General features: G+C 37.0%; 1 protein-coding gene across 3 annotated transcripts in view; it reads left to right on the top strand.

Moving 5' to 3' along the window:
- nrm (neuromusculin) overlaps positions 1-25,701 on the top strand; it is a 414,776-nt gene extending 389,075 nt beyond the window's left edge. Inside the window, exons 20-23 of one of the 3 annotated variants that reach the window (XM_031972985.2) lie at positions 1,016-1,137; positions 14,743-15,372; positions 17,670-18,434; positions 25,561-25,701. In XM_031972985.2, coding sequence (XP_031828845.1) covers positions 1,016-1,137; positions 14,743-15,372; positions 17,670-18,431 — 1,514 coding nt within the window. In that variant the 3' untranslated portion in view covers positions 18,432-18,434; positions 25,561-25,701. Of the gene's footprint in view, positions 1-1,015; positions 1,138-14,742; positions 15,373-17,669; positions 18,435-21,150; positions 21,194-25,560 lie in introns of those variants that run through there. The other 2 variants (XM_076366474.1, XM_076366475.1) reach the window with 2 other exon arrangements.
- Positions 25,702-27,626: the final 1,925 nt, after the last annotated feature.

Here is a 27,626-nt window from a genome sequence, read left to right as displayed (position 1 = left end):
ATTCTACAGATTTTATATGCGAAGTATTTTACTCTTAATTATAGAGTGGAAATGAATTTATTTAGTGTCAGTGAAGCTTTGTTATAAATCCTGAACGTAGAAACATTCCTATGCAAATAATACGCACGGTGTGTTTATACATACGATACGAGGACACTTTTAATTACAGAGTTTCTCGTTATGCACCGTGGAAATGAAAAATCTACGTTATTTTTATGAATGCAGATATTAAACGTACTTCATCACGTTAACGAAATCACTAAAATAAATCAAAGATGGATGTTAATACTATAAATTGCAAATTACAAAATCACGAAAAATGAGAAGATTATATGAACTAATGATCAGATCAATTAAAACTACTTTTTCCACATTATTAATAATGGTACCCACATCTACACTTTATATTACATGAAATATATTTACAAAAATTATTTACCTTTAATTCTCCCCAGATTTAAAGAAAGATTAGTTTACATTTTCAATTAACGTTGCTCGAAATAGTATAAAGTGTATGTTCAATAATTGACTCACAAAATATACGAATTTTAAGGTTCGGCAATTCCTCGAAATGTAAATTAATTTGTGAGAGAGAAATTGGACACTTCGTCTCCACTCTCCGTCTATAAAAGACCTACACAGCCAGATAAAGGCATCAAGATCATACATTTAGATACCTCGTGTAGTCGTGCAGTTACAAGAATAGATATATGATCTAGTTCTTCACTTGTGATAGCGTTTACAATTACACCCCCCGCGTCGTCGGATAAATTGTATCCTTTGTTTCGTTCTCTCTCTCTCTCTCTCTCTCTCCCTCTCCCCCCCCCCTCCCCCTCTCCTTCCTCCCTCCCTCTCTCTCTCTCTCTCGCACTCGGCAAACTCTCTACTTGGAACAGTCCTCCATAGAAACTTTCCGAACGTGTACTGTCTCGTAGGTTTCACTCAACTGAATCTCGGCACTCTCCATGTCCCCAGCGTTCAATTATACAAAGTCATGTTTCATTTGCACTTACAGATCCCAATCAAGCTGCGAATAACAATCACGTGAACAGCGTGTCGGAGGGTCTTCCCGAGTCCGGGGCGAAGACGTTTTACGAGAATCTACCTTTCCACGGGATCCAAGCGCCGCCTAACAAGGTCAGTAAGAATCGATACCAAACTGTTCCACATCGCTATAATTTATTGTTGTTACCGTTGTTGCTCGTAAAAGCATGACTTTTCTTTTGTGTCTCTTAACGCGTTCACTCACGCCGCTTATCGTCGTCAGTAACTGCGAACTGCGGTTTGAACCGTTCATTCGTTAAAGTGACTGTCTCTATCGAATAGAAAGAAGACATTTTGATGAGATTATGTACGAAAATGATCAATTAAGTGTTTTAACACTTAACTTTGGAGCTATTGAGAAAATGGAGTCAATCACTTTGACTCGTAAACAACTCAGTTGCAAAAGTATCCGCTCATTTATATGTGATACACTATCAAATTAAGAAATGTTCTTTTGGTGGACTGTATATTTTTTAACGCGGTGACTTACAAATCGCAACCCATCTTTGGTTTATTATTAAATGTATATGGTGATGTTGTACGTGAAATATGATATAATTTAAATGATAGTCGCGAGTACGTTTAGTGGAATAAATACAACAAAGTCAGTGTTTGATAACTCTGGCACATAAATCAGATTGTATGTTTTCTCTGAGAACGTCAACAGGTTGTAATTTCTTCGATGAAACAGGAAACTTACCAATAAACTTAACACAACTCCGTACGAAAGTCTAATTTTGTCAAATCACAAAATATTTCTAGCCAGTCGATTTATGCACCATAGTCATTCAGTTTTTCGTATTGTCTTCGCCAAACACAGTCATACTGATCATTTGAATGATATTGTATTTCACCTATAATGTCATCGTATACACTTAATAATAAAATAAGAAACACTTGATTGAATTAATCTAAACTAGGGAATATAAAAGATAATCAAGTATTTATTGTTTTATTATTTAATAATAAATTAATAATAAATTAAACGAATTAAACGAAAAGTGGGAAAGATAAAGTTCTATCATTCTAATCGGAAAACTATATAAGTAAGTGGGCGGGTACATTTGCGAGTAACTTTGCATCTGATAGGCGTTCGACGATGGAACGCCGGCTCGTGAATCGGGATCCCGTATTTTTTCGGCCAATAAAATCAAGCGCGGCTGCACCACTGCTGCGTCGCTCGAAAATGAAACAAAGCAAACACGGGTCCGTTTCGTTTCGCTACGACCGTGATTGTCCATGTGCTTCTGCTTCATCATTCATATATTCCATTTGCCGATACGATGTATATTTGTCCCGTCCAGTCACGTTGAAACTGAAGGAACGCGCTAGGATAGTTTGCAGACTTCGTGGCGATCCGATATTCGCTGACTTACGAGCGATTCTTTGTTGGAGAATACAGTTCGGAAATTAAGGGAGGATTCTGAAAAACCTGTGATCACATTTTTCGAGATAAAAGGTGATTTAAGATTACAGCAGGGTTTAAGAACGGAAAAGGTTGGTAAACGTTATTATTGACGATCTTTATGGAAATTCAAATTTTTAAGAATATAATTGCAAACATAAAATTACGATGGAAAATAGTTTTTCTTAATGAATATTATAACAACTATTTTGTCATTCATAATTTATTGAAAAAAGAAAAAAATTCTAAACACATCCCATATTCACGTTTGCTCTAAAGTATAATAATTGATAAAAGGAAAATAATATTTCATTTGAATTCACAGGAACTTGGTAATAATTATGTTTATTAAATTCTATTTAAAATCTTCACTGCGAGTCTTAGACGTTATTGTAAGGCAAAGGGTTGAATAGAATTGTAAAACTGAATTTCTTGAAACTAGTGAAAACATTTCGTAATAAATCGTGTCTTAACGAGTTTTATCAATCATACGATTCGAATGTACAACATCGTTTCACCTCTATTTACAAAAGAAATTTTTTAATAAATTGCACACCATCGACCGAACCACTCTGTTAATCTTTTACACAGCTGGTCTGACCACAGTTGGTCAATAAAGTCAATATCGTTCGTAATATCCAAACAATTTTGTCGGAGGTAGAAAGAAAACCTTCTAATCCCAGCTTACAGGTTTTCTAACTGGCCAATTTCAGGTCGAAATAAAATGGAACAAAAGCGTAGTGGAGTAAATAGAGTCATACATGGGCGACGCGGTTCTTTATGCAGTTTTAAAATTTCATTTCTATGTAATCGTGCAGGGTGTTCAATCGATTTTAACTGAAATAGCTATACCCGTTATTTCTATATTTTAAAAATGCATTGAATGAAACTCACAAATTTAAGAGAAATTTTACAGCAACTCACTTTTTAATATTTATTATATAAATTTCCTTCGAAACTCTCAAATGTTTATTGGTATTATTTTTAAATTAATGCGATCTAACCGATTATAAAGAGAGGAATAGCGTCGCTTATTAAAAGTTGTTACTTATACAATTAAGTAGAGAACGTTATAAAATAAAGTTTAATACTGAACAATTTATAATTCTTATTAGTAACATTTATTTTACTGCGAAGGAGGAAGACAATGTTTACGGGAAAGAAACAAAAATCGCGTAGCTGTAAATGTGTTACACTGTTTGATTGAAAGTGTATCGTTGCGCGACGTTTATTTAAATTGAGTGCCTCCTTCAAGGCACGCATTGCCATCTCCTTAAATTACAATTAGACGGAAGGTGGGGCCGCGTTTCCCTTAATTAACGCAACTTCGACTGCGAAATAAAATAGGGAGAACGAAAGAATGAAATCGAGCGCGACAATAACAAAGCTGCGAAAGAAAGCTGCCTCGGTGAAAAGCCCGCGTGGATCTACTCTCATAAAATAAAAACAACTCCCGTGAATAAAAACGTAACTTTTTTTTCCCCGCTATTGAATACCTGATAGCGGAACTTCTGTCACAGCTTTTTGTACTTAAATCTATTCTGCGAAACCTTTTGAAATTTTAAAGGAACAATGAACAAATTTGAGAAGCGTTAATTTTATAAATCAAATTGTTCTTCGTATTCCTGTAAAATCAATGAAAAGTCACACTTACACAATTATTCCTTTTGCTGATTGAACCAGAATTTTCGCTCGTCTCCCTTGGTTACCAAAAAATTTAAAGAACTAAGTAAATAAAACTACTGTGCTAAATAATCTATCTCATTAAATACAGCACTTTCTCACTGCAACGCCTAAAACTTATAAGCGAAAATAATTACTCGCATGTCAGAATTTCTACAAAATTAATTTGACCTACTTTACGCGAAAATACGGTTTGCATCGTAAATATGTACGCCACGCCGATGGAGAGCGTAATAGAGGAGCGAAGCGATGGAGAAATGTTCGGAGCCTGGAAAAGTCTATAAGACAGCCAGATTTTTTTTACGAGGAAGGCGTAAAAAACCGTCCTTTTTTTCCCTTCCTTCTTTTTTCTGATGAAGTAATGTAATAGGTCAAACGTTTTTGCTTACGCGAATCGGCCCATGGAGCCGAGGAGAGGCTAACTCAAGGGAGGAATGAAGGTAATTTGATAAAAGGGGGTCGAAAATATCAGGAGCACACGAATACTCGAGGCTCTCAACCGCGAAACGTGGCACAGAAAGTCACCGTGAAATAATCGCATTATAAGAGGTTGGAGTGCCGGAGTGCCGGAGTACCGGCAGTCTGAGGCTGCCTTGCTTCCCTCGAAGAGGAACGCGGGGAACGCGAGAAACACAGAGAACCGGGCGGCGCGGCTGGTAGAAGGAACTATGCAGTGTGTATTGCATTTGTGGTGAGAGGCTTTAAGCCCCAGAGAACGTAATTAGGAATAGGTTCACCGTTAATATTCAACCCCTGCTCATTTCTGCATTGGCTTTTTCTCCATTATGCGGATGACTAATGATCATCTATTAAATCTTCCTTTCGAGGCGGAAAGATTACCACCTCGTATCTTCACGAATATCGAGGGTGCAACTACCAGCCAGCCAGTGTAACACGGTTCGAGTATTTTTATAACGTTAAGTCGCACAAGTTACGTCGCTTTTTTTCTGTAACTTCTGGTGTAAAAAATTAATACTAGTGTAATTAATTAATAATAGCGTTAACTTTTGTCTATGATTTTTTCTCGTTTGTAACATATTTTTTCATACCATTTCGAAAATGACATTAAAGAATCTATTAAAAGAGGGACGATATGAAACATTACTCATGGGATGATAGAGTCTGTATAAAATATATTTGCTTTTAAGGAGAAATTGCCACCTCGTATCTTCACGAATATCAAGTATATAATTATCAAACAATTACTGTAACACGCTTCAAGTATTTTTATAATGTTCGTGTAAAAATATTTCTATTTCGAAAGAAATAGGTACTCTTCTTTATAAGCTGGTAAAAATTTGATGTCTAGGGTAAATGTATACATAGTTTTGTAGTGATTCATTGAAATTGGTAAAAGTTGGAGAAGTCATTCCTTTTTCGTGTGGATGATTTAATTTAAAAATTTGTTTAAAAACTATAGTTAAGAATTTCAGCAGACACTGTAATAGTAGATTTTTTACACCGTTAGACTCTTATATAGAGCGCATTTTGTAGGAGAATATGAATTTATTATGCAAATTTCGAAATCGATTAGTTAAATAGTGCTCGTTTTATAAAATTTCAAGATAATCTCATTTTTTCGGGTTTCTACGTGAAATGAACTTAAGATTATGTGAAAGATAAAAGGCAAAAAGGATGTCCTGTAAAGAGGTCCGTTTTATCATTTTGATGCCCCAACTTTTCAGAATATGTTACAGAACTTCCTCGCTTATACTTAATATATAATTAACAATTTTTAATGTAATGCCCTGGTCAACTTGATTTCAAAATTAATTTAAAAATTTTGTAGCATTAGTTATTGTTTAATTTGTAAATTTTCTCTTACAAGTATATAAGAACTTAATGGTTAAAACTGTAAAACGACAAAGGGACTCTGTATTGGAAAAAGTAAGAACATAATTCCATTGATAAAAAGAGTTAAAAGTGGTATCGATGGTACATTGTGGAAAATAGAACAGCAATGCAGCATTTTTCTCTGCAGGAATATTTTTCTATTACGCATACGTGTGTATGCGGGCACACGTATACGAAGAATGATCGTTACATGCTGCAGGAAAAAGGGGAGTGCAATTCCTTCTAATGAAGTGGCATACAAATCTTTATACTTATATATATATATATATACCTTTCAGGAACGTATGATACATTTCTACTCTCCCTTTATATTAAATACGAAGCAGAAAAAATATGATAAAAATGCTTCAGTGAAAAAGAATATAAATCATTCTCTTAATACCCAATTCGAATTCTGAGCACATACATATATTCATAGGTACCATTTTGAATTATGTTCCAATATTCTTTGCAATCCTACACGACTTGATAAAATTAATTAAAAATACACATTCCTGTTCTTCCTACTTTCAACAATCTGAAAATCACAATTACAACCATTAAATTCACACGCAAAATCGTTTATTTTCCAACAGAAGACCTTCAGCAGAACCGAAACCATAAACTTAATAGTCCATCATATTTATGTATAACGTATAAACACCTCACAAATACAGATTACTCAGACACCGTTATCTCACTGCACAGCAACAAGTTATCAACGTAAACATACGTTCTCCTTTATAACTATAATACACGTGTCCAGTAAACAACATAAAGTAGTAATGACCAGTAGCAGTCGCGGCCGCAGAAACCGGTAATTCCAGGTAATTGTGTTTCACGCCTGACAATCGTCTATCAATAAATAAATATTTGAACTCGGAATGTAACTGTCGATCGATAATCTACATATTAATCCATTATGACGGGGTCGCGGGTCGAGCAGCGCTACGCGATAAAATATGGATCCACAGTGAACGAGGGCACGTCTGGTAAATGCTCCCGAAACCCGAAGATAGCTTACAAAGGGCCCCGACTAATATCCCCTTTCTTGCCTCTTCGCTTTCAGCTTCTGTCCATACTCAATTACTTCGGATACGAACCGTTCCTGCTTCCAATATGGTCATTATAGGCGAACAGGGGCTAGGAGAGGGGGTCGGACACTTGGTTAAATAAGGGGGAGAGTTTAACCTAACCTCTCTTCGCGCACGACAGAATCGTAAACTATGCAGTGACGTTGTTGAACATTCACTTGGTCCCGCGTGAAGCTGATAGAATTCTCCTTCTCCTGGCAAACCGCAGTCTTTGACTTCGCCTGAGTCGGTGCATCGACAGCATTCTAGAATTAACGTGTGTAGTGCTGGATTGGGGATATTCGTACAAATTCCTTCTGACCCGAACTGTTTTGTTAGTTAAATGTTTTCATAACAATTAATCTTTAACTACGAACGTCTGAAAATTACCGATTCATGTTAAATATTTTCTTCTATAGCAATGAATAAGGAAATTTATTGTATTTATTTGTTTTTACTTATTTAAATATCTCTACATAGCAGTGTTATTCACTGTATAACAAATATTTTACTGCTTTCAAAATTTACGATGTTTTTATGTAGAGATCTGTGAGACCACGCGTCCATATTTAATACTAAAACTACCAAGCAGTAGAATTGACTTTAATTAGTTTTCCTGTAGAAACTCTGAGAATGCGTCTATTAACACATTGTTAACCGAAAATTTTACGCAGAAATTATCCCGTGTCACTGGTTATTATTCCGAACTAAATATGAAGTGGAACAATCTAAATAAATTTCGATATACTTTATTTCTACATAATGAATTGAAATGAAACTTTGAACATATCTTTTATATAGCTTTCAATATTTTGCTTTTGTAATATTTTATATTGCCCTGCATTTCAAAACTTGAAATAACTGATGCAAGTAAATACTGGCACTAGTTAACTCGTGACCAGGCAACAACGTTGGGGCATGAAAACGCGAGTTATCGGTCTAGAATATGTTACTATTTCGAATTATTTGTAATTCAATTTGCGCGTTACTGAATCAATTTCCTTAGTAACTTCCCAGAGAAGCGTTGATTACCTTTTCAATAATTGTAAAAATAGAAATCAGGAATTGGACATTTTGACTCATTTGGTAGGTTTAGTATTAAAGGTTGATTGAACGTGGTGTTAGTTGGGAATAGTAGGTTAGCTAGAAAGTCCTGTCATTTTACTTTTTAATTTGGCGTTTATATTATGTAACATACTAATAATGATTACAAATGAGTAAAATAAAAGACAGTAAGCTTCCAAATAAAGTATGCAATACACGGTTTAATGATAGTTAATTAGAAATGAAGTTTTTCTTGAAACTTTATTTGGGATATGCCGAGACCTTTTGGTCAACATAACGTTACACCAGAATCAGCATTAATGAAGTTTCCTTTTGTTCAGTGGTAATTCATCTTGAATGATCTCGCAATTGTAATATTTAGATCATGACTGATTAAAGAAAAACGAAGGGCCCCGACCTTATACATAAATACATTTGGAATTTTTGGGATATTTATACTTGAGAAAGGTATTTTTTTCAGTTTCATTTGTCCTTTACTATTTTTTTTTTAATGACGGTCTGTAATTGTGTCAGAGATTATTATTGATTATCTTGTATCAGTCTTTTTGCGTATCTTGAGTTATTAAACTTAATAAAACATTTTTAAAACTGTTTCACTAAGAAAACGTAATTATATTATGTTTTATAATGAGCATTATCGGCGAAGTTCGCATACTAATTGGTAATAAGTCATAATTATTCCGGAAAGAAAACACCGTAGAAATAATACCCGGGCTCGAGCTCGACGACATTTAAAGTTTTGTATTGTACTCGGTGCAAAATTATTCTCACTGGAACTACACTTTAGTTTCAACAACACAGCAGAAACTCTGATGCAGTATCGAAGTTGTATAATTAACATTATCCCCCTGTTGAACTTTATTCGACAAGTGCGACTTATGGTGATTTCGATTTCCAAACAAAGCACATTCTTCGTTAATTTGAATTTGCTTTCTGCTGCTACATACGTCACAGTGATACGATTTCGAATTTCGAGTCGATTGAAAGTTTAACAAAAATAACTTCTATGTAGTAGATTTTTATAATAATAAACTGCTTTATTACACTAGTAATAAAATACTTCATTGTGATAATAATAAATTGCTTTATTACACTAACAATAAAATACTTCATTGTGGTAATAATAAAATACTTCATTATAACAATAGTAAAATGCTTTATTACTCTAACAATAGAATACTTAATAAAATATATGGGTAACCGTACATCTTGTACTACATCGATAGAACCGTCTACAGAATTACATACGTGTCGCCGATTCTTCCCTCGCGTTACAAATCCATTAACAGTAAAACACACATGGGTAAAGCAAAGAGAAACTTTTCACCTTCGTGCAAACGGTCTAACCACACAAGGATGATTTAGTTTTCGTTTCCTTAGTACCAGCATTTTTTTCCTTTTCTCCTTTGTTTACCGAGGTAGAAAAAATTCCGGCTCCACAGAGGAACGGGTTGGAATATTTCGAGCGCCGAGCGAGACGACTCCGTAACAACTATTCAAAGCTGATACCTCGAAAGCATTGCGTGCTTTCTTTGAATTGCAAAACAGGTTTCCCAAAAAACGTCGTGACGAACCGTCTACAACGGATCTTCCCGGCTCTCGCTGCCGTTGCAACTCTATTTCGCCCAGGAAACGCTTAACTTAAAATTGGCAACGTGCGCCAGCCGTTCGTTTCCGACATCAAAGGGAATATAACAATGAATAAAAGTTGCCTCCTGCTGATCCTTTCTCGTTGGAGTGGTCCAAATTTCGGAAATAGACACGGAAGGGAACTTCTTCTGTCATCCTCTCAGCCTGTTAAAGTATCGTCGTTGTTATAGTTCATGCAGTGACACAAAATGCACTGCCAACTAGGGGAAATTACGTGGGAGGAATCGCTCACCCTCGAACAAACTTTCCAATAAATGAGACCGAGATTTTGGAAACGAGTGTACAAGAAAGTAACTAGAACTATACTTTTTCATGAGCGAAGATTGAAGGAAAAAAGTGTATATTGTAATTTCAACAAAATCATACATATAATGTGTTTAGAAATTGTTCAAAAATTATTGAACGTGTTTATGAATTACATCTGTTTCTGTTTTTTAATCGAGCAATCGCTTGATTAATTAATTATCTTTTCAGTTGAGATTTATAGTGCCTGCCGTTATGTTCGGAAATCCAGAGAGGAAATGTAAATTGCAAACAATTTTTGATAATTAAGTGGATTACATGATCGGCGCTTAAATTGTCTTGTTCGCATTTTCGCATAATAGGAACGATTATGGGACATTTATAAACACTGAGGTCCAACGGGATCGTTATTCACGGCCGTCAGCGATGGTCATTTGATATCATTAGCGCCTTCGCGCTTTGAAAGCAACACCTAGACGGAGATCAATTTCCTGTAGACGCTAAATTATCAGCAAATCGATAAATGTTGGCCAATTTCCATTTCACGCCACCCTGCCGGGGCACCTGTGATTACACGAAACAGTCAGTGCTTGATCAAAGATGCAACGCGACGTCATTTAAAGCCCTTTCACCATGTACTACATTCGATCTGCGAATGGACATCCATTTCAATAATTGCAAATCTGATAATTGACACTTGGTCGTAAACCGAGTCGCGCTTCCGCTCTATCTGTCGCACAGTACCCTGCACCTTTGTCGTAAATCTTTTGTGTTCGAGTATTGTTTTCTTTGTCCTATGACATTGACACTAATCGCGAGTTTTCTTTTTACTGAAGCTGTTCAAGCGATTAACCTGCGGACCTGAGTTTTACAAAATTATTATTAATACAAATTTATTACTAATTACAAATTTTACTTGTACAACATTATGTCCACTTACTTAACAACGAAGGACCACCATTCAATATATCACTAATAGTAACATCGTTACGAATAAAATAGTGATAGTATACTACTTTTCTGATAGAAATAGGATCAAAGCAAGAGTGTATATTAGCTATTATAATTTTAATATTTTATTAGATACTGAAGCGATAACACGGCGTACATTATAATATATGTTCGATCTGAAGAGCCTAATATGCTAATTGATGAACGATTAACATATACAATTTTACACGCCACTCCTCTGATAAATTTGAAACGATGCAATTGGTCCTATACAATTTTAATATCAATACATCAACAATATTTTTAGAGATAAGAAATAATAGAACAAACCAACTAGTTTCATTAAATTATATCACCTGTCATTGAACTTCATTATTTAATTAATGATTATCCATTATCATCTGCAAATGAAAAAAATATTATTGGGAGTAATACAGTTCCCGTCTCACCCCAAAAGTATGAAGATACTATCACAATAGCTGTCCATTAGATTAGTAACATTAGGGTATATACTGGGAATAGGATGGTCAGCTATTGTCCCTTCTTTCCAGGAACATACCACAGAATATCCTCACCTCTAATTAATCCTGCCTTTTAATAACGTGTGAGACTCGCGATGAAGATTTTAAACGGAACCTAATGAACATAAATATTACTCAATTTTTGTGAACACAAATTGAATAATACTCTTCTGTTGTCAACTGTTATACTTTAGAGCAAACATAGATATAGAATATACCTAAAATTTGTCTCTATTTTCAATAAATTATTAATGGCAAAGTAGTTGTGTCGATCGTAACTGAAAAATAAATCGTAGGGCGAAGGATTAAGCTACTATCCAGAATATAGATTCGCTATATTATAATTTTAAACAATCCTTAACTTCGAAATTTAGTTCTCTTTGAATCGAAAAATCATTTCCCCATCAATTGCAATATCAACAAAAAGCAATAATCACCGTATATCGTTACGAATAAAAGAGTATATCATCTTTAACCCTTTGAGTGGAATAGATGCATATATACGTTCGACGAAAGTCATCGCTGTGAACTATGGGCGCATATATGCAGTTTTCGATCTTTTTAATTTTAGCATTATTCAGCTTGGTGAAACTGAGGAGCTACAATTACAATTTAATTACGACTTACTTAATCATATGAATTAATACATAAACACATAATCCATCGATCTTCAGACGAGGAAAAAAATATGCCTCACGGAACGTTTTGGCTGGGAGTATTCAGCACTTAATGGGTTAACACGTTGAATGTCGCACAATTCAATGGAGCAAAATACATAAAAAGAAAAAAATATAATATTAACCGTTTGAGTGCTGAGGAGCGCTATAGCGCTTCTTGTGTTGTGCCAAAATTGCGTAGAGCACGGAGGCGCTTCTGTTTATCAGTATCAATTATAATTTTCTTACTATGTTTTTCAAGAAATAAATCAAAGTAACTTTATTTGAATAAATGTTATTTTTTGATATTTTTTTGTAATAACACAATATTTGTGATCTCATTAGATAAGTACTCTTATTAATTTTTTTGCATACACACCCAGTCACTTTCACATTTTTGGTAAATATCCATAAAAGTTGTTTAGCATCCAAACGGTTAAATCAGTTGATTAATTTGAACTATTATTATTGCACGTTCATCTAGCTGAATGTCACCGCATTAGGTAGCATTATTTATAATATTTTCAAATGATCATTGTTTAATTGAGTGAATTATAGTAAGTCGATTTGGTTGAGGATCACCGGTGACCCCTATGGCATTCAACGTGTCACAAACATACTACAAATCGCGACTAATATATTCTATTGTACGTTACGAACGGCATACTAATCTCCACAACGATCGAAGAAGAAAAGCTCACAAGCCCGACGTCGCTTGATCAAACACACAGTCGAAAAAAATTGGTGCCCTTTTGGCCGCAGAAATCGGTCGGATAATCGGTCGAAATCCCTGTGACTTTTCAAACACGCGTGGAATACGTGCCGCAGACTGAAATGGCAACAGAGAGGGGAGGGGGCAGCACCGTGGAAACAGTCCTTAATGAAGCAGAAGCAACGAACGATCGCACGGGGTGAGGTTAATGAATGGATGTTCAGGCGTAACCCGTGGAAACCGCGACCCGTCGCGTCGTGTCCAGTGTGTCCATCGAGAAACATTTGGAACGGTCGAACGTAATATAAATCGTCATCACCGCGACCCGTTTGATCGATGTCGCATCCATAGTGGCGCGGTGTCGGAATTGCAGCACCGCGGCGTAACAAATTAATTTCGCTGATCACGACCCGCCGTCATAAACCCGCCGGACGGACGCGCGTGTTGCGTGACGCGAGGTGGTCACCTTGAAACGAAAATATCGATCACTTGGACTGTTTACGAGGCACCGAACGCCCTCGACGAGTGGCACGCTCAACAATTATCGGTACGATGACCCACGACCCTCCAGGTAGGTGCGATTATGTCGGATCAACGGAATTAATGCTCTCGCTAGAAGCGTTGCCAGCTCTCCTTTTTTTTCGCATTTCTTCCTGTCCCATTTTTTCGTTACGTTTTTCGTTCGCCCCGTTTCCTTCCGCCGTTCTCATCCGTCCAGTGCCTTTGGATTTTCCTTGAACCCGTCTAGCTAGCAATTCTGTGCGCTGAGATTGAAATGAAGGCAAACTTGACAATAGCCGTCTCGATGACCAGACCTCGGCTCCGCTGCCGGTGTATATTTCGAGCCAGCCCCGGCTTGTTTGTTTGTTAGCCCGCGACACACAGTCGACGTTCGAACGACAATAACCGCTGATGCCTGGCGAGCGAATTTTATTTTCCTTTTATTTTCCTTTGTTTTTTTTTGAACCGCCCCGTGATCTCAATTACTGCCTCGTGTCTTCTCCGCTTTCCAGGATCCGCGTTCGTTATGACTCGCACGAATTCGGAGATTCTGGTAAATACGAACAAGATTTGTAAACCCGTGACTTCCCGCGTTTCTCGTCGAATTTAATCATATCGCGCCGTTTTCAAGAATATCGAATTTGATCCTTTGTGCTTCGCGCGACCTGCTGTTGCCCGTTGAATTGTCCCGATTGTTCTGAATATTTCTGGCTTTTCAATTAGAACGCGAGAAGGTTCGTGTTTTAATGAAGCAAGCATAAATTTGGTGATTAATAATTGTAGATATTGACGCGACAATGGCGTAAGCAGTTGGAAATATTCTAAGCTAAAGTGATTTATTTACAATGCAGAATACTTTACAATGAATTTAATATTGTACGATTCAAATATCATGATAAAGCAAAGTTTTCTAATGAATTTACTACTATAAGCATATAATTCGCTTCCCTACTAGAAAATTAATAACAAAGCAATTCCAGACTGTTCAAAAAAAAGTTATAAGTCAAGGGATTGATCGACAACTCACGAGTTTATGTCCAATATTAAAAGAAACTCACCAAACTTACTTCAAAATATCAACAACAATTACCCCCTTTTAAACTTAATAAAGGTACCTTTTTTTTCTTACAAGAAAATCAGTTTTCAAATCAATGTTCAAGCCACCATCCGAGTATAGCTTATTCAAAATTACGTTCCCTTAAAAATCTCCGTGTGCTTCCAGCCTCCGTCCGTATTAAAATTCTCCCCTTTCCGCGTAAAAATTTAATAAGAAAAAACAACGATCGAACTCGAGGATCTTCAATCGTAGCTGAACGCAAAGGTCGATCGTCGGTGGCAACGAAGAACTGGAGCGCGAAGAGTCGGGGTCGATAGATAAGTAGCCGTCGGTTGTCTTTTGTTTTAGTTGGTATCCCCTATGTTTGCCCGAGTTTCGGCTTTGCATGGCACGTTGCATCACGCGATCATGAGCGCTGGCTGCGGCTCGCGGCCGCTCAGCAGAACGACATCGCTCTGCGACGGTAGTTCCGGGTACGAGTCGACCAGGAGCCACCTAGGTCCGCACTATAGCGATTACAACATGCCCAGGGGTAACTCGCCTGTGCCAAAGTACAACAGCTTGAAGCCGCGTCGCCGTAAGCATAAACGATCGCACTTCTATTCGCTGAGGCTCTGCCGGCGACACGAGAACCACCCGCACAACAGGAAGTACCAACTTTACGCTATACCGATATACAAGTGTCCGCATAAGAACAACAGCAGCACCAGCACGTTGACGACAATCGTCACGCCGGACACACCGTCATTGACGACCCATCAATCCGTGCAGTCCAGCCGGTCGGACGCGGCGGCGGCAGCCATTACGCCGGTAGCGGCCATTACGTCGGCCCCAGCGCTGCCAACGCTGCCACCGCCGACCACACCGCCAGTTCCAGCGCCGAGGAAATCCAGGAAAACCGATCCCTCGAAACACACTTATCAAAACGTCCCCCTTCCCGTCTTCCCGCCAAAAAACGCTTCGTTGCCTAAGACAAAGGTTTGTCGACTACTCATGTTCTTTGGTAGTACGTGCCCGCATTCGATGCTCGAGAACGTTGCTGCCGCACCAAAGAAGTCGCACCGTTCTTGCCTCAGCCAGACACGAATCTGGATCGATCGGGGTTAGATCGAGTAGTTGAATCGTTCTCGTGTGCTCTTCTCCCTGTTCTGGTTAATTTTTTTACCTTTTTTGTTTTCTTTTCGCACCGGGATAGATGGGATTGGGATTTTGTTTTTATGGTTGTTGTCACTCGGGGAGTATTGGAACTATGGTATTTGATTAACTGATTGTTTTTCATGTTTTTGGTTTGAGGTGTAATTCATTTCATTCATTGGGACGCGCACGAATGAATGCGATGATACAAAACTGTGGAATTTTTATATGTTGTTCAAATTTTGTGGATTTTAGTCGGGTGTCTTTGCGTACGATATGCTGGAATCTAACAATAAAATTGTCGTTGGGTGAATGATTAACATTTTTGAGAAGGATACAGCGGGATGTAATAGTACATTTATAGCGACATACTGTATATACGGGGGACTATTTAGAATAGGTTTAATCTGTTCTTGGGAACAGACGTCTTATAGATAATGTTTCCAGATAATGTTTCTACAATCATGTACTGTTTGTTGAATCCAGGTAAACGATATGTATTTCGATTGAGCTACGATGCTGAATAAGGAAATCATTTTGCAAATATACTAGAACTTATTGAACTATATCTGTTACTAGTGAAATTAATTTTCGAAAACGAGTTAACATTATTATATACATTATTTTCATGCTTCTAAAACACGTGCTCATTGACGAATCATTCCGTTAGGTTTAGACGGATATAACATTATTCTTTCATAATAATTCTTAAATATATTTAATAGGCACAATTATAGATTACAAACCCGGACCGTTGTCAATTATTATAATTTTTCTATATTTTTAAACAATGTCAGATCGAACCTATAATCCTTCGCAAAAATAAAAACGTGTTAATTATATAATTTCCTGGATATGCATTCCAATTTACATAATCCTTGAAGCAGGCAAGTGATTCATCAGAAGTAACCAATTAGACCGCGACGCATCAATGAATATTGTATAATTATATTTTCTGCGATATGACATAAGAAGCGATTCCTTTGAAGACGCCAAAGCATTCGAGATTAAAAGACACATATGTACGCAAAGAGAATGCAGCAGCAACGAATATCGAGCATACAAAGTATATCCTTATCCTTTAAGCACCAACGTAATAATTAGCATCGCACCGACTGCATGAGTACGATTTACGTGTCCGCAATAGATATAAAACAACAGCTTCGAGCAAATAGGAGGTAGAGTTACTGGAAGCCGAATTATAATCGGAAATCATATTTTCCCTGCTAAGCTGGATCTGGCCACCTATGTAGCGACCGTCCTTGTGTTTGTCGGCCGCGCATCAAGTAAGTTCTCACTCACACAGCTACCACCACACAAACACGCGCGCACGCGCGCTTTAAGGGTGAGCTTTTAAACCTTATCCATAAAAGGAGGTAAAATATTATTTCGGAGGCTTTACAGACACCGCACGATGCTTTTTATCGAAGACCGTAGCAATCTCATTCTACTAATTGAACATCCGAATCGTTCTGGTAAAGAAAGTTTTCGAAAGATGTTTCCGTGCTGCACTATTTTCAACTAAGAAATGTGTGCAACGATGATGACTTTAAATTATTGAAAATCATCGAAATCAAAGAGATTCGTCCCTACGGTGCAACATTACATTACGTTCCATACATTTCTTTGTTAGTAGATTTCACAGACAAATTTGCAAGTTGAAGGTGAATAAGTATCGCACACCTTTACATTCTGTTCTTCATCTCTAAAGAGAAAAAGTGAGTCTCGCGCTAAACAATGTTGGAATAACAATAATTTTAACTTATTTATGTTAATTGATTAGAAATTCTGCAAATTCGTAGAAAGTATACAGTAAAAATCAGATTCACTGTATTCGTTATAAAACGTAAATATAAAACTATAAATGAATCACTCCGGAAACAATAATATTTTTGCAATAGTTAAATCCCGGAGAGACGTAAACACAATATAGCAAGCGTACAAGACAAATTTCACTCCGAGACATTTCACCGAACGCGGCAACCAATTCAGCAAGCTTTACGTCAAGCGACAAAGCGTAACGATCGGGATACTATTTCACCTCCTTCATGTTCACGATTTGTACCGGCACTAACGTGTACCCACGCGCGGCCCACTGACCCCAGGCTGAACTTCCAACGACTAACCCATGCCTGTTGCAGACCGACAGCCTATACAACTACAAAGAACATTATCAGCAGCAACACCGTCAGGAAATGCAGCAGTACAGCTACCCGTTACCGAGCAACAGTTCGAGCCAACTAACACTGCCACTAACGCGCAGCCTCTACCATTCCTCGATAGTTAGCCCCCTGCAAAACTCCTTCGTTCACGCTAACAACCGTCCGTCCACCCTGCCGCATCACGAGACCGTCAATCACTTGTCCGTGGTGCATCCGGACGAGGACCAACAAACCTACGCGGCGAACCAGGACGCGAGGCAGCAGCAACAGCAGCAATCGCGCCGCCACGTGAATCGGTCGAACGAGCGAGGCCAGAAGTACCGGAAGCACAAAAGGAGCGATCGCAAGCAGAAGCAAAGGCGATCGGAGGCAAGGCGGTCGGACGCATTCAACACGCCCGCCTGCGAGACCAGCTTCCATCAAGTGCAGGAGCTCGGTATACCCGAGACATGTAAAATCTCTTATCCCCATTACTACGAGGACAACATCGCGGAGTGCCCGACCGAGTATCACAGGCTGAACCCGGCCGGCCGGCAACAGATCTGGGAACGGCAGTCGAATCGTTGCCAAGGGGAGGGCACGTATTACGCGGATCCGCCCGCCGACACCAAGACCCGCAATAAATCGAAAAGACTGTCCTCCTCGTCGAATCTCGGTGACGGACGATCGCCGTCCGCGCCGACGATAATGCAGTACGCCGAGCTGCACTTCCGGGACGTCGGTCAGGAGATCGATGTCTGAAAGGTCAGTAGCGAGCGACTAGGAATCCTCCGCGGCGCGATCGAGTCGCTGTCTCAGTTCTACGGTGCTGATGGACTGCATGGTATTAAGGAGATCGATTAGACTGATGGAATCTTGGGAAGAGAGTTTGTGTCATTTTTTTTCAGTTCTTTGGTTTTTCTGAGTATTAAGCTTTCGGCCTGGAGTAATGGGGAATTCGTGGCTCGAATGAAAACGGTTTTACCTGAGAGAATTATTTTTCTCTTAAGTACGTTGAGTATATGGAGGGAGCTATCAGGAATTCCCGATTGTTTCTGTTTTTCTTGGACATAAGGAAAAATGTCTAAGGAAAATGTTGCAGTGTGCTAGAACCGTATATAGTGTTGTAAAAAAATTAGCTTCCGAGGTTAGAATGGACATGTTAAGGTCGTTTGTGTTTCCTGCGTTGTCAGTTTATATTTGGACTTCCGTAATGATTGGTTGTAGTTATTTTTGTGGAAAAAAGTATCATTACATTCAATGTTGTTAATGTCAAATTACTTTGCTATACCATTGTGTTCATGTTAAATATTACTTGTATGTTAATTATAAACTCTTCCTTTTTAATTCTACATTTTTAATTTCAATCAAGAATTTAGATTAAAGCTTTTAAAAAAGGATGAAATTGCAAGTAGGAGGAAACGAAGATTTCCGATATTTCCAAGCAAGGTTGCTGCACATGTTCAAGAGGTCTACAGAAAAGATTCTATCGGTGATTCGATAGCTGGGAAGTAGTTCGCGTGCTTCGAGGAGGGCAATTTTGATCTCAATATAATTAAAATACTAAATTCTCTCATAAAATTAAAAGTCTGATTACACGAGTTAAATATGTAATATGAACATAAATATACTTTTCCATAAAGGCACTACTTGCAACATGAAAAAAAGTGAACAACGAAAATTTGTCGCTTGGAGCACGTTTTTCAAACAGCTTATAGCATTTTATACGGTTCACTTTGTATGGAAGTAATAATGATCGCTAGCCTAAACAACGCTATCTGAAGAAGGTCATTGTCAGTCACAAAATTTTGTGACAACGTTGTGTATGTAGGTTTCTCTAAAATCTCTTCTACTGTTCATACATCAACTGTAACCACATACACCAACATGATGTATCTCGACTTCAATATTTTACTCTGGGGGGTTGGTTTACAGAGTAGAATTCCCCAGTTGACACGAAGTTGAGGGCAACTGTACTTTGCGATGCTGTATAGCATAGCTCTTGCTTCTACCCTTCAATGGGAGCAAGGGAGGAAGTCGTTTTTAAGAGTTACAGTTCTGCAGATAGGTAACATCAGAGTTAGAGCTGATGAATAAACTCAAAGTCTCAGGAGTTTCACACGCGAAACTTTACGCAGATGGGAAATTATTAAATTGGGTATAGTAAAATTAATGGATTTATGGGTACACTGAATGCACATTAAACTGATAATAAAGGATTGCAACATCTTCTTTGGTTTCGTTTCATATTACGTTGTTAAAATATGCACTTGACGGAGGAAGGGTTAATTGTTTATCACAATTCTTTTGAATCGTTTGATGAAATTTTATAGGAATTTTTCAGAAAACCCTTTGATAAATAATATAGTTTTCATTATACTAGTTATACTTGTACAAACCTTTTACTATACGATCTCCTTAATACTTGTTAAACAGTCTTCTTCATAAGTGGGAAGTACATTGACAAAAGCTGATTAGCTACTGTAACTGACAGTGTGGATTCTTTAAAAAAGATATTAATTAGTCATTTGAAAGCACATTAATTTTTGAAGAAAATGAATATTATGACGTCATCAAATGTAACAGGTCCAAGATGAAAGCCACTAATACATAATTATCATACTCAACGAATTCTTTTTGGTTTATATCTTCAGTTCACTGTATAAATGCAGGTAGGACGAATGAATCCATTTTGTTTATTTCCCATTATTTCATTATTAATTCACACATTCTTTTCCCGCTCAATTAAAAAAAACTGCATGCCGTATTTGTTTGCATTTGTGTGTTCTTGTTTTGCTTACATTTTTCGTTGTTTTTCAAAATGATTTTCAAAGCTTGTTTACATTATTTCATAAATGTAATATTTTTAATGATAATAATTAATTGGTTTTACATTTGTTCGTTTTTCGTTTGTTTGGTCGTCGCATCGCCCATTTCGTTGGTAAGTATATCAATTTGTCGACCAGACTCTTCACTCTACATTGCGGAGGATGAATTGGAATTTTTCAACTATTAAAATAATGCAACATTCATATATGTATATTCCGTAAACGGAATCTTTATTTGACCTTTTCTCGCGATGTGTTTGTAAAAACGTCACGGATTCAGTATTTAGAGAGACAGGATCGTGAACGATTTCAATAAAATTGTAGAAAATGCAAGTGAACCACAATACCGGATTATTTTAGGCATTTCAGTTCTGAATATATTCCCAAGTCACCTAAAAATCGCTCATATGTTATTAAAAAGACAACAAAATGTTGAATTATTTCCATTAAAAACTGTAAGGAGTTATTTATTAGTAATATCTTGCGAAGAAAGTGTAAGCCAAAATGTATCTTATCCAAAAAGAATGAAAAGAATTAATTTGTCTGAAATTCACGGAAAACGAGAACAATAAATTAGAAGAATGAAAAGTAAATATCGAAACTCGAATTTTTGCCGGTATACATGCCAATTGTATCTAAATGTTTGTTCATAGGAGGGTCCGCAGACAAAGAGCGATACGTACATTTTCTAGGACATATTGGCGTCCGGCATGCCTTGTAGGTACATTGCATTCTATGAATTACGTCGTATTGCTTAGACGTGTCTGTCAGTATGGCGGCCAATCCAGTATTTATACGTACCAACACGTAGATCACGAAACTCTGTATGTTGAAGCCGGCTTTCATTACCGTAGTTTTTAGTCCTTTGCACTCAAACATAAACGTTCCGACGTGTCAGTATTTTTTAAAGTAAATACTAATCCCACGAAGAGAAAACGATAAAAAATGCTATGAACGAATTTGCCTTAATTTCGACCTGCAACAAACTTATACATTTTCTTCGTAGAAACGGTATAAAGATTTGTAGAAAAAAGAAACAAATTTTTGTATACAAAATTTCGTAAGTAATTATTAATATTATAAATTAAATTATATTTATACTAAATAATATTGATATAATAAGTTGATATTGATGTTATAATTAAATGAAATTCATTTAAAGTTTATTAGAATTTAATGTGCACCAATTTAATGTAATACATTATCAGCATCTCTGTTTAGTTAACCCTCCCAATTATCTATTGTATATAAACATTCTTTTGTAAGAATTCTTCCAGTGCAAAGGATTAACTGTTACTGTTTCATGATTTTTAGACAAAGCAACATAACTTTCACAACTTGCTCCGTTCAGGTATTCAAAGAGTTAAACGAATTATTGGGTTGTAATATATTAGTTCGTTCAGAATAAGCAAAGATCAAAGGAAAGAATATTGAGGTACTTTATTGAAAAAAATACTTCGTTAACAAACTGATTGATCTAAAAATTCAATTCAAAGTTTCACGATTACGACTTAGTCACCATCAGAAATACTATTCCTAGCGGAAAGTATTCGATTGAAGTTGCAATCATAATCACTAAAAGATGTTTTTGTACACATGTTAAAAACAGAAAATTGTATGTACACAAAAAAGAAATAAGGTATAGAAATTAATAATGACTAAATCGCGTGACTAAGCGCACTTTTAATACTGTGGTTAAAAAGATGATAAATGCGCTGTTCCACTTTCATATTCCATACTTTCCTAAAGTAACAGATGTATTCACCGTTACATTAATCCTCGCTGTACCACGCCTAAGCTGATGACTATTATTTTTCCTACAATGTTTGCATTATTCAATTATTCCATTAACATAACATTCCTTAGTAACAAAAAGGAGCAATAAAACAACAAAATATAAGTTCACAGTATCTGTATTAGCTGAATCTAGTTATGGATCCGCATGATCTCAACCAAGGTCATAAGTCCTCAAAATCGGTACAGCAAAGGTTAACCTTTAAGTATGGACGTGAATTTAACCTTTAACACTAGAACTATCAAGCAATTAAATTGCGTATTGTTAAATCAATTTCTTTAATAACTTCTCCAAGAAACGTCTCTTATCTTTGTAATAATTACAAAAAGAAGAAATCAGGAATAGGTTATTTTGAATAGAAGTCTGAAAATTACGGATCAATGTTATATATTCTCGTTCGCAGTAACTAATAACAAAATTTATTGTATTTATTTGTTTTTACTTATTTAAATAACTCTACATAGCAACAGCATCAACTATATAACGAAAATTTCACTGGTTTCAAAATTCACGATATTTCATATAGAGGTCTGTAAGACCGCGCGTCCATATTTAAAAGTTACATCATAATTTATGCATGCATCACACCAGTTACCATCGTCTTCCCTTTATCATCAATGAAAACATTTTCTACCGAGGTTCATTTCAGCGAATACTTTTCGCCAGGAATGTTGCACTTATTGCAACCCAATGATTCACGGCTGTAGCCCGCGACTAATGCAATCGCGTGGACGCATGGAAATCTGAAAATAGTCTTATATTGCCGCGCGAAACGGCAACGTAACAAAACGTGAAGCCTGCAATAGTGCCTCTCTATTGAAACCATTCCTTTCTCATCGGTGCGTACCGGAAACGCGCGAAAGAGTGGCGCGGCTCGGGCACCGTGCCGAAAACATCGTTGTACAACCTACTAAATTTCGTTCGGAATGGCTCGGTATGACACTTGCGAAGTATCAGTAATGAACAAAGCAGTGATTCGCGTTATCGCGTTCGCTAACGAACGACGTCCGCGTGATTGGCCATTAAAATTCTACCGGCAGTAACACGGTTTATTCGCCGAACAATAAACTCGTCCAACACCTACACGCGCTCATGAAAGTTTAGAACCGGCCGGTTAGAAACGCGTTGATTTACCGCTGAAATAACGACATCGCTTTTCCTGCGTTTAATTGTGCATGCCGGAGTTCGAGTTATCGCCGAAACTGCTCCATCAACGAGCAAACGCCGGCAAACCGACGGGTCTAATATCCCTCCAAGACGGTGGGGAATGTTAATATCAATAACATTTTATATTAATAACCGCTGTCGCGTTGCGCAGCCTTGTGATAATCGGAGAGCATTTCGTTTGGCGCTTGCCGCGATTATATCATTTGCTCGGATCGTTCCTCCAGTTGCACGGAAAATGTTCTTAATACGAAGATCTCGATATTTTCTATGCACTTTTTTCTCAAAGATAAGCAAAGATGTAATTTCAAAAATATTAATCAAAACATTGTTAAATTTGTGTACATTTGTACCGATGTTGTTCAATTTTATTGTTTTGTTTTTTAGTTATTGTTGTTTACTAACCCTTTGCTTGGACATCGAGTCAGACTTGTTGAGAAGATTTTAAAGAGAAAGTAATAAACACGAAGGGTTATTTATTATATTATAAAGTGACATGACATACCATTTTCCTGGTATCAAGAAATGATAATTCATTGTTGATTATTTACTTGTACAATTTTTTAACGCGCACTCACATGTCTTGAACATTGTTTAATGTGTATATAGATCCTTCGTGGTGTGTGTTCTGGTAGTTGGCTATATACGGTACAAATAGAAATACGTTTACGTTGCATCGAATTAATCCCACTCGATAAAGGACCGTATTTATACGTGAAAGCCCGAGCAGAAGGTACTGTCTGCATATACCACCTTTAATTGGCAGCTTAAACTAGCCTCGGGCGCACGAAACCGAAAAATGCAATTGCTACCTGTATACTAACGTCGAGAATAGATTTCTTAGCGATTTAATACCGCAGTTACGGTAACAGCTAAAAAATCCGTTAAATCCCGGTACACGCCGGTTGGTCCTCCGTTTGCGGCGCTGAGTTTCGTGAACGTCGTAACCAAAACGTTCTGACCATTTAAAGCGACATTAGGAAGGAAATTACTTTCTAGCTGATAAATAAACTATTTCGAATAACAGGAAACCAAAACTGAACCCTTAATTAGAAAATCGAAATTTAAGCTTTCAATTAGGAATTCATCAGCAATTTTTTACAATTCCGTTTTATGTTGCCTAAAATATCGTCACCCTTTTCGTCGTATCACAAAATGCACCTCGAGCTGCATATGCACTGATCGCAAAACCTTGTACAATACATGAAAATATTTCATCAAAATATTAATGGAAATTAATCATTTCTATACATTGAATTCTCAAAGTTCTAAACATCAGTGGCACTAACATTGACAATATAAATTGAATTCGCATCACAACGTGATACGAGTAACGCTTAAATCGGAAACAATCTTCATCTCCCGCGTCCAGTACAGAAGACCAAACAACTCCACCTTGAAATTCTCAAAATAGTTAGTCTCAACTAGAAAGCGACTTTGATTCAATAAACACCGTGTCGTGGTGATAATTATAAGTATATGAGATTAATATACTTGTGTCTTACTATTATTAAATTTGGCGAAATCGAGAAATTACAATTACAATTTAATTACAACATAATTGTATAAATTAACATAATTCATCGATTTCAGACGAGCGAAAAAATATTCCCTCCACGCGGAAAGTTTTGGGTATACAACACTCAAATGGTTAACGTCATAAAATACCAAAACGAAAGTCGAGCATTTGTTTCACATTTCCTCCAAAAATACGCGAAGAATCATTCGTGGATTTTTCCCGGGTCACAACAGTCCATCGCCCCTTATCCGGCCGGCTCGTCTGGAATATTCACGAGCGTAATTAACAAGCATATCAATTCCTCCGGGTCCTGGGTAATTTTAATTCGTCCGGCCAAGGGAAGGTTCTCGCGAAACAAATCGCTTAGAAACGGTCCAACGAAGAACGCCCTCCCCTATCTTTCTTCGCTGGTACATTGAACCCGAATTGCCGTCGTTCCGTTGAAACGTTTCCGGCTTAAAAGACGAGGGTGAAAGGGAGATGCCCCCGAATTCCGCGCGACGTTGAAAACGCAACCGAACACACCCACCGCCGTACAATCGAAGCAGACTAAGGTATCCGTTTTGTAATGTTTTGTTTATGCAGCCCTTCAAGCCGGAATTTACGGATCTCGACTACGCCGATGTGGACTACCGATCCTACGGGCCGATCAACTACAAAGCTGCCAGCATCGCGCTTCTTCAAAAGCAACAGGCGCAGAAACAACGGGAGCAACAACTACTGGAACGCCGGCCCCAGATGTACGGTGTCTCGGACGAGAACGAGGAGCTACTTTAACCCTTTCCGATTTTCCGCTTCCACCCTCTGGTTTGCCTCTTCCATTTTCATAGATTTTTCGTTGCGTTTTAACCCTTCGCGGACGAGGATTCTTTTATAGAAGCACCATCGACCGTCGAATGACACGGTCAGTTGGTTCTGGGTTATTCAAAACCATGTTGCAGGAGACCTGCAATTAAAAGGATGCAATGATTCAATGTTATCGAGAACGTAGGTACTCATGCGATTTATGTACTAGATTATTAATTGCATAATATGATTTTGTAATTTGAGGGTTGTTTGTATTCAGAACCTTTCGCAGGGGAGCTAGTTTGTGTATCGAACTACTAAATGCTGGAGAAAAAGGGAAATATTTCTCTGTGGGTCTCCAGCCGTTTGGATAATTCGATTGTTTGTTTGCAAGTTTGTATTGTAAATATGGGAAGCCTAATGTTGTCGGAATGACGACATTCGTCCGCAGAGGGTTGATTTATGGCAATCTTATTGGTAGTCACGCAGTGGCCATTTATTTGTACGATGTGTGTAAAGAAAACTGTCGTTAATTTACTTGTGTAAGTTACCTATTTCCCCGATCACCCCTCGCAAGCTTTAACTGTTGTTTATAGTTCACGTTCTGTTGTACTGTTTAAACGATTTCGCTGCGATTAGATCAGCTGGTAAACCTTCGTTCTAGTCTCCGCTGTTAACCCCTTGTCTTATTGCATCCAGTCAGACACGCGGTGAAAAGTTTAAATTGAATTTATTCAATGTAAATATTCCCATTTTTTATTTTAATTTTTATTGTTAATCGCTTATCAGTTGATTATAATTGAGGGAAATACTATATATGAATATTGTTATAGTAAATTTTCATTCGTAATAAATATATAATAAATCGTAAGACAAGGGGTTAAATTGTAACTTTTGTTGCAGAGATGGTTGTGTAATGTCTCGCAAACTGAACGATTACAAAGTTAGTTTCACTGTATAGTGTTAATCCTTCGTGCATAATAATCTTATGAAGTCATTACATTAATCGTCTTTTACATTTATAGTTGTATTTATTAACTTTAGCGGATCTCGATACACATTTCGATATTTATATCATATTTCTTTTTATTTTTAATCATTGACGATTTTTGTAATGCGAAGTAGATGTACCGAAAGCACGGGATTAATGTTAAAATGAAATTAATAGGTTCATCTTAATTGCTTTTATTGTGCTAATGGAATACAGATTCGCAGCAAATTTGTTATTCCATATATTCCGAAACCAAAGAAGTAATCAATGTAATCTCTCGAAAATCTGGAATTATTCATTTCAAAGTGATGTCGCACAATATGTCGCAGTAGCGATATTATTAGAATATAAAAATTTCTTTACTTTTCATTGATAACATAATTAAATTAATTAAAAAGTGGAGGATAACAAAACGTTTTGTAATATACTTGAATTTAATAATGTGCATTGTCGGATTGCTGAGAAAGCAGTATCGATTTTAAGTAGCGCTAACGATAACAATCTCAAATTAACCAACTCGTACCCCTCAACGATAAATGTATTTGTTTACTTATATATAAATTGCAGATTCTGTGCAATTCTAACATTGCAATTTAATGAGATTTCCATTTTATTCGGGTCTTCAGTGATTTTCATGAATTTCAACGAAGTACATCGATCCTTATTTAATTGTTTTCTGTAAGTTAAAAATTTGTAGTATCATAAACATCCGTAGTCTGTTTATAAATATCCCGGTCCTTATTTCAACTCAGCTATGACTATGAATAAAATTAATGTGTAATACATTAATCTATCGCGTATCTAATAATATATTGTGTTATCAAACGTAAACAAGTGTGCAGACATGTAAGCATTGATAAAAACAAGTGGAAAC

This window comes from Nomia melanderi, chromosome 4 (assembly GCF_051020985.1).
Source record: "Nomia melanderi isolate GNS246 chromosome 4, iyNomMela1, whole genome shotgun sequence".
Classification (NCBI taxonomy): Eukaryota; Metazoa; Arthropoda; class Insecta; order Hymenoptera; family Halictidae; genus Nomia; species Nomia melanderi.
This window is presented reverse-complemented; position numbering and strand designations above follow the sequence as displayed.